The sequence below is a fragment of the Alligator sinensis genome, unplaced genomic scaffold, assembly GCF_000455745.1.
Source record: "Alligator sinensis unplaced genomic scaffold, ASM45574v1 scaffold844_1, whole genome shotgun sequence".
Classification (NCBI taxonomy): domain Eukaryota; kingdom Metazoa; phylum Chordata; order Crocodylia; family Alligatoridae; genus Alligator; species Alligator sinensis.
The window spans coordinates 150,517-158,353 of record NW_005842715.1 but is presented as its reverse complement, the minus strand read 5'-3'; the positions used below and the strand labels follow the sequence as shown (position 1 = coordinate 158,353).

At 43.7% G+C, this 7,837-nt stretch overlaps 1 protein-coding gene across 1 annotated transcript in view; it reads right to left on the bottom strand.

Moving 5' to 3' along the window:
• VPS35 (VPS35, retromer complex component) overlaps positions 1-7,837 on the bottom strand; it is a 31,765-nt gene that overhangs the window by 21,707 nt on the left and 2,221 nt on the right. The window contains exons 3-8 of the mRNA XM_006034259.3: positions 7,126-7,222; positions 6,118-6,241; positions 3,942-4,124; positions 3,388-3,601; positions 2,751-2,834; positions 1,814-1,923 (exon numbers count right to left, since the gene is read on the bottom strand). Coding sequence (XP_006034321.1) covers positions 1,814-1,923; positions 2,751-2,834; positions 3,388-3,601; positions 3,942-4,124; positions 6,118-6,241; positions 7,126-7,222 — 812 coding nt within the window. The remainder of the gene's footprint in view (positions 1-1,813; positions 1,924-2,750; positions 2,835-3,387; positions 3,602-3,941; positions 4,125-6,117; positions 6,242-7,125; positions 7,223-7,837) is intronic.

Below are 7,837 nucleotides of genomic sequence, written 5' to 3'. Positions count from 1 at the left end.
CCGAGATGCTGGGGTGGATGGAGCATTGCACGGGAATGCAGGGAGGTCCCCAGCGTGCTCAGCAGTGGACCCAGAAGCGGACCAGAAGCACTTCCAGTCCACTTCCGGGCCTGCTGGGAAGCATGCCAGGGGGCCCCCCCAGCTCAGCAACTGGTGCCCCCTGAATCTGGGGGGGCACCCAGGGTCCCATATGCAGCCAATTGCTAACCCGGGGGCATGCGGGGGCAGGGAGGGCCACACGCTCCACAGCGGACCAGGAAGTGGATTGGAAGTACTTCCAGTCCACTTCTGGGTTCACCGCCAAGCTCCTGTGGGATGTTCCATCCGCCACAGCAATGCAGCATTCACAAGCTGTACCTGGTACCTTGAAGTACGATAAAAAACACTTAAAGCTGTTTCTATGGCCGAATTGCTGATCCTCTAAATCAGCATCGAATCTTCAGATTTGGATTCAAAGTTGGGATCACCTTATCCTGAAAAAAAAAACAACCCCAAAACTGGTCTGCCATCTCCCAGTCTAGACTGTGCAAGCTATTACAAGTCAGGACCTCAGTTCGGAAGGAGGGCTGTAAGGAAAACTAAGTTCCTATGACAACAAAACATGGAACAGGCAGTGAGGGGAAAGACCTTGAGGCCACAACAGCCCAATTTGGTCAGGTGAATACCTGTTTCATGTCTGAATAACAACCATCTCCAGGCGGGTGGGGTGTGGGTGGGGGTCAGATTTAGGAGGTAGCATCAGACAGATGAGGCAAACCAGTATATTAACCAGACTGGTATTATGACTTCTTTGCTGTATACTTGGCTCTACAAGGACTTGGTTTCTCAAGATCTCTTCTTCCGTTAAGAACATAAGGAGACAAAGCAGATGCGCCTGCATACATTAGAACTGGGAGAAACACCCACACAAAATATATAATTTTGATGTGGCTATAAGCAGCTGGAAAATCCACCCTCCAGCAGCACTGTAACTGCAGTAAGCATTTATACACACAGCATGGAGAATACTGATTTGCCCCCTACAAAGAGCAGTAGTATGAAACAAAACTTGTGATGAAGTACTCTGAGCATGAATATTTAGAATAAAAGAAAAAAGTTAAAATCATAGCTATTTACAATTATGAATAGAAAACCAAGGGAAAAAGCTTATTTCAAAGACGAGTCTGTGAAACGAAGCATGTTTTGCCTCCTCAAAGGAGTGTTTCCTCCTCAGCCTGCATGACATGTATTTAGGACTAAACGGGCAGGGTGCTATATAAGGCACATGTACAAGGAAATGCTAGAGACTTGCATGAGAGGCATAATTGCCAAAATACAAGCTTCAAGGCTGAATGTGGCTGCTGCTCTGGTTCATGAGACCACATCTGAGCTCTTAATTATGTAGCTAGCTTCATTTGTTCATTTCCCCAAGAATAACCAAGAAATTATTCAGTGAGGATTCACAAGGTTGCATCAATTCTTACAGCAGACAAATCAACTCTTGCAACATCACTGGAAGTTGCAAAAAGCAAGAGTTCAAAGAAAACAAAAACAATTGTTCTTTAGAAATAATATCAGTGCTGAAGGGAATCAATGAAAGCAACATATATAATTATCTTATCTGTTAAGATAAGAGAAGTTATTCATCAGTTTTAATTATAAAATCAGGAGCTAAAAGTATGGAAATAATGCAGTTTAAAAAAAAATCAGACAGCATTACAAATTCAAAAGACCAAGCGTCTAGAAGGTCACAAACTGTTTGCACTGAGACTACTTAGCATTGTAAATTCTACAGAGCCAATATTTATTCAACAAAATGCTTCCCCAGACTCACCTGTCAATTAAAGCAATGATTATGTTTTTCACATTAACATTTTGGTGCAACTCAGCACAGGCTCGGAGGAAAGGATTCAGGGTCTGGAGATGAAATTCATCCGGGAAAACCTAAAAATCCATGTAAAAAAAATTACCAAGTGTGCGTATGCCATTACTCATATCTTGAGCTTTAACACCACTGCCAGTTAAAGGAAATAAATGCATAGCAAATGTTTCATGATGTGCAAGAGAGACTACTCTCAGAGTCCTCACTTCTCAAAACAGACTCAAGAAGTAGAATAAGACTGGACAGATGAGAATAAAATGAAGGAATAGTTCAGCACTCTAGCAAACCTGTTCCCATCATTCAGTTTAAGTGTCCAATAAGCTTAGACCATCTGTGACAGAAAAACAAGGAGGGAGACTATATACTAAAAGCTTTGGGTGTAGACAGGAAAAAACAAAAAAAAACAAACCAGTTAGCCAGCCAGCCTCACACTCCTCTACCCATGCCCCCAAGTTGCCATTTGTTCTACCAGACACCAGATTATGAGAACAGCATAAGGAAACAAGGGTCAAGACACCACCCAGAAGTCTCAGAGCCTTGAACTAAAAAAGGACCAACCCAACACCAATGAGAAAAAGGGGAAGGGCAGCATGATGGTGGTGAACAGCAGCAAGATGGTCAAGTGACTAAAACCACATACAAGATGAATACTTTGATATCCGTTATAGAACAGGAAGAGCTTCTAAGAGCTTTCGCAAGTGACTGTTATAGCTCAGTAAAAGAGGCCACGTTAATTCCACCGATGGTATCGAATGTCTACATTTTTCTACACGGAAGTCAATGACTTGGTCCCAAGAGCTGCACAATGCAACCACCCACCCCTCACAAGCCATAAACTGATCAAAATAGTCACTTACATGCACTATTTTTGCCCCCTTCCTCAGCTTACCTGTATAATGCACTCCATGAGATACTCCTGAGCTAGAGCATCCCTGCAGTTTACCACTTGTTCCAATATCCCTGGCAAAACAATCTGCAACAGGAACAAAGGATGTTGCATTTTTTCCTTTGTTCATCCTCATTTCACACAAAATTAAAACAAATCATGAAACTTCAAATACATTTCCTAAAGTTTCTCTAGTGTTTAGCCATGTAAAAAAAAGTTTAGACTTCCAGGTCAAAGGTTAGTGTCTTGTCACTACATGCCACGTAATTCAATGCTGTAGATTAAATTTTTCATGTTAGTATTCACAGCTTCCATCTTACTGGAAATGTAATACAGCCGTCTAAATGGGCATGTCTACAGAAATCTCTCACTTTAGTTCAATGTAGTGGTTCGCAACGCTGTTCGTCACTGCTTACACATACACAGCATCTCTTAGCACAGCTTTAAATCTTCATTAAAGAACTTCCACTTTGAGTACACATACACATATCAATTATCCAAACAGTTGATGGAACAGGTCTCAGATCTTTGGGTAATCTTATTTTACTCATATTGCTATATTTTTTGGTTGTACTATTCTGAACAATACAATCAACAGCAAATACTGATACAAGGAAGCTTTAGAGTGAAGACGTCTTACTTGTTTATATCGTTCCACATTAACACCTTCCAGCTGACTAAGGCGAACCAGATTTGTTCCCACTAGGATTCTAAGTTCCTGCCTTTCCCGCTCTCTCTTCTCCCTATCTCGACTGTGTCCTTGGTGTTGCATTCGCACCCAGAGTTTGTTCATTTCAGCAAAGTTCAGCAGCACAAAATCCATTGAATCACTGATGTCTCCAGTGGTTTCCTCACTACAATGGAGGATAGAGGTTAAAGGTTTTGTTTCCATTACAAATATATTTAAGAATAATAAAAAGTACTTGCCCCCTCTTACTCTCAGAAGTGAGATTTCCACCCAAAGCTTAAAAAGTGAGCCAGATTATACATGTTTAGGAAAACAAAATGAGAAGTTTAGAGCCAAGCTAAAGACTAGACAAGATTTCTCTATCATCTATCCAAACAACCAGTAGTTGAGAAACGTGTGCCCATTTCACACCTTGAGAATGCAGAACAAAAAGGGGAAAAAAGTTATCCACATATTCCTCATTTCAAGAAGAAGCCAGCCTTGCCATCGTATCACATTTCTCTTACTCTGTCTGCTCGCCTTCATCTGGCAGGATATTCCTGGTACACTGAAGAAGATAGTTTCGAAGAAACAGGCCTCTTAAAGGATGTTGTACACCACGGCACATTTCCACCAGATCTTTCAGAATATCTTTCCTGGACTGAGGAAAGGACTTGACATAAACAACACCTACTGTTATCAGAAGATAGCTAGAAAAGAAAAACAGAATTAAGGAATCTGGTTGATTAATACGTACAGGATTTAAGCATAATGAAATAATTAGGTGTTACTGGGGGGAAAAAAAACCCTCTGTATTGAAACTTTAAATAGAAAGCAACAGCCTGTTTAGGGGCTGATGTTTGCTTCTGCCACCTCTCCACCCTATCAAGACTCTTGGAAAGGATGGGTATATAAAAATGTAAGCATTTACCATGAGGGGAGTGATAAAAAGACACAGTATGTTTTGGTAGCAATAAACAGTTGACCTTGATTAGAGTATTTTATATATCAAACCATTGTAAAAACTAGCTTATCAATGCTCCCAACATGCCTGTTAGGATAGTGGAGAAGAAGCATCTTCCACTGATAAGGAAAAATACAAAGGTGAAACTACTGAAGAGTCACACACTACAAAATACTAGCCTAGGAGGACTGTAATCAAGCTTCTCATGACTAACCCTGTACTCATTCCCTTATTCGATACAAAGATACAAGAGCATGTAAGGATTTACTGGAAAAAGCTTTAGGAAAAGTTAATAACTGTGAGGCCATATACCAAGTACCACAAGTTCACACTATCAGTGGCTTAAAGTAGAACTGGAAGTGCTCAGCACCCGTGCAGCACAGGGGTTCCTAAAGGTCCTAATCTTACAAGAAAGCTGTTTTGGCAGCGCTTTGTACCTGGAGACCTGTATTACAGGCTCCACATGGGCAGAAGAATACACTCAGGAAAGACTACAGCTTCAGCCAAAGAGGTAAGGAAGGCCAAGTACATATAACCATTAATACATACACTTTGCACTAGTTTCAAGTGAACTATACCTTAGTAGTTAGGGTGCACCAATAGAGAATTTGGGGGCCGATACCAATAGCTGATATTTAAGGAGGCATATCGGCCGATAATGATCCAATGCAGAGACCTCCAGGTGGTAAATCTGTTGTGGTGGAAGGGAAGGGGGAGGAAAGGGGCATGGGGGGGCGGGGGGGGAAAATCAATGTCTCCGCAGTGAAGGAGGGAGGCAGGGGGCAGGAGCAGGCATTGCCCAGGTGGGGACACAGGACAGAGCTGCGGCTCATGGTGGGGCAGTTCCCTGGGAGGGCGGGGTGCCCCCAGCTCTGCGCAGGGTGGGCAGGCAGGCTGAAGCCAGTGCTGTGAGACTCTTCTTGGTGGTCCTGAGCTTGGACTGGGTGCTAGCAGCACTGGGAGGGGCTATAGCCACCCCAAATTTCGCCGCAGCTTCTCTCTGTGCTGCTGCCGCCAGCTGCTCAGCGCAGCCTCAGCTCTTCCCAGTGTGTAGGTGCAGGAAAGATATGGATCCAGGCTGTGCCTGGTGGCAGCAGGGCTACAAGCAGAGCAGTGGCAAATTCTAGTGTGGCTGCAGCCCCTCCCAGTGCCACTGCCACCCCCTGAGCCCAGCTCCTGTCAAGAGCCACACAGCGCTGGCTCCAGCCCCCCCCGAACAGATTGGAGGAAGGGGTACAGCCCCCCGGGGTGCAAGCAGTGGTGGGAGCTGCCCCCCACCCAACATAAGCTGCACCTCTATCCCCACAACCCCGCCCGGGCAGCACCTGCCCCCATCACCGTGAGAGTGTTGATCTGCCCCCACCTTTCCAATTAGCCAGCTGCCGGCAGCTCTCCATGCTGCCGGCTCTGCTCCTTGCGGCTGCGTGCAGCATGAGCATTTATCAGCCAAATTAATCAGCCCCATCAGGCCAATATCCAGTACAGCCAATTTTGTAAAATTATTAAGTTATTTGTACAATACCACAGGACACAGCATAGCTAACTAGCTGTAACAGGCACCATATTCAGTGGCCTAAGAATCTCAAGTAGAACCCTGGCCAGTGCCTTAGACTAGAAGATTTTCTACCTCAGGACCTTGAAATCCCGATAAGAGAAGAGTTTCCAGGTTAAGAGTTGCTAGATCCAAAGTTGTAGTAAGCAACATTCATTCACGAAGGCTTCCATTCTCAGTTACTTACAGTCTTGGGATAATATTACCAGCATACTGGACTAGTTCATAAAGATCGGCCACCTTCCTCCCCTTGGCAAACTCATCCGTCAGGTATACTTCCAGGTAGTGCAGTTCATCAGAAATAGCCATATCTTTTTGCTTTTGGTTAAGGATGACTCAAAGTGTATTCAGATAAAGACAATGCCCCAAATGGGCTTAAAACCCCAATGAGACTGAACACTGCACTTTTTTCTTTTTTTAAACTTTGACACATGAAACTGGAGGTTAACAAGCAGCACTGCAGCTAAAAACTTTAAAAATGAAGTTCCTTACCACAGAGAAAGAGGAAGGTGCATCCTGGGGTGGGTGGGGAAGGGTATAGAGAAAAGAAACCAGAAGTAGGAAGAGGAAGTCAAAGCAGAAATGGGAAGGGAGGAATGGGAGCATTTCAGCTTAAGTAGCATGCTTGTAATACAATAGTAAACTACAGGAACAGGGTGATACGATCACCCTGTATTAACAGCATTATGAAAAATAACTTCCTGGTTCCTTCCTTGCTCAAGAGATCATGTTAAGAAGTTAGCTGTACTAACCTGTCAGCTTTTATAAAAAAGGGACAAACAGCTGTTGCCTAATCTACACCATGTTCTTACAGATTAAGAAGACAGGACTGATGCAAAGATAAAAATGAAACTCCCTTGTTTTCTGTGCAGAACAAGCCTAGGAACTAGTTAGTTCTAACTCCCGTGCAAGCCAAAGAAAACCATAAAGTCCATTAGCACCAAAAATGATCTGTTAAGAGTCCTGGGCTATGTAGTCCCTATGCTGCTTCACATTTTTCAAAGCAGCAAACACTTCTAGAGGAATCATGGACTACTTCAGAAAAGTTTTAACAGGGAATAAAAAGAACATTGAATAAGGCAGTATTAGCAAGACTTCAGCTTTGCTAAGAATTATAAACTAAAAGACATGAGGAGTTAATAGAATCCAACATATAGTGCCTCAAATTATTTACCCATTACCTTGCAAAAGATACAAAGCTCATAATAGCTCTTTGGAGACAACATAGAAGTCCGCAGCTCCCCAAGCATATTGGAGGCATGTTTCAGAGCATCCATGAGTTTGTTCTTGTCCTAAAACCAAAATGCAAGATGGGGAAAAACCCATTAGCAGTGTCGATTATTCTCCAGTCTAGACAACCACGTAGTCTGAACTAAAGAAGTGAGGTCATTTTCCCACCTTCCATTTTACACGTCATAGGGCGTTATGTGGGTGAACTGCTTCAAATTAAGTTAAGTGACCGGTCCAGGCTAGAGATACTTAAACTAGATTTTCCAAAAGAAAGTGAAAATGTCATCCTTTTCATTTCTTGGTTTAGGGATCTAGAACATCAAGGAGCTAATAAAGATAACATTTAGTTATTTACACTTGGGTATCAATTCTGTCCTGTCCTGAAGACCAGTACAAAACAGCTTTGCAACTCTTCATGATGCGATTGAGCCAGAAGGTAAAGCTGGTGGAGTTGTGAAGCACAGCTCTAATGCTCTAGCGGAGCGGTTCCCCATCTGTGGTACGCGTGCAGACAACCTGTCGGGCCGCCTATCGCCAGCACTCCCCATGTGCACGTGCAGCTCTCGCACACACTGAGCATGGAAGGGAAGCCCCAGGCACTGGAGTGGACTGCCTTCCCCACTGGGACTGCGCAGCACAGGAGGGAAGCCTCAGACACCTTGTGGCGGGGGGGGGGG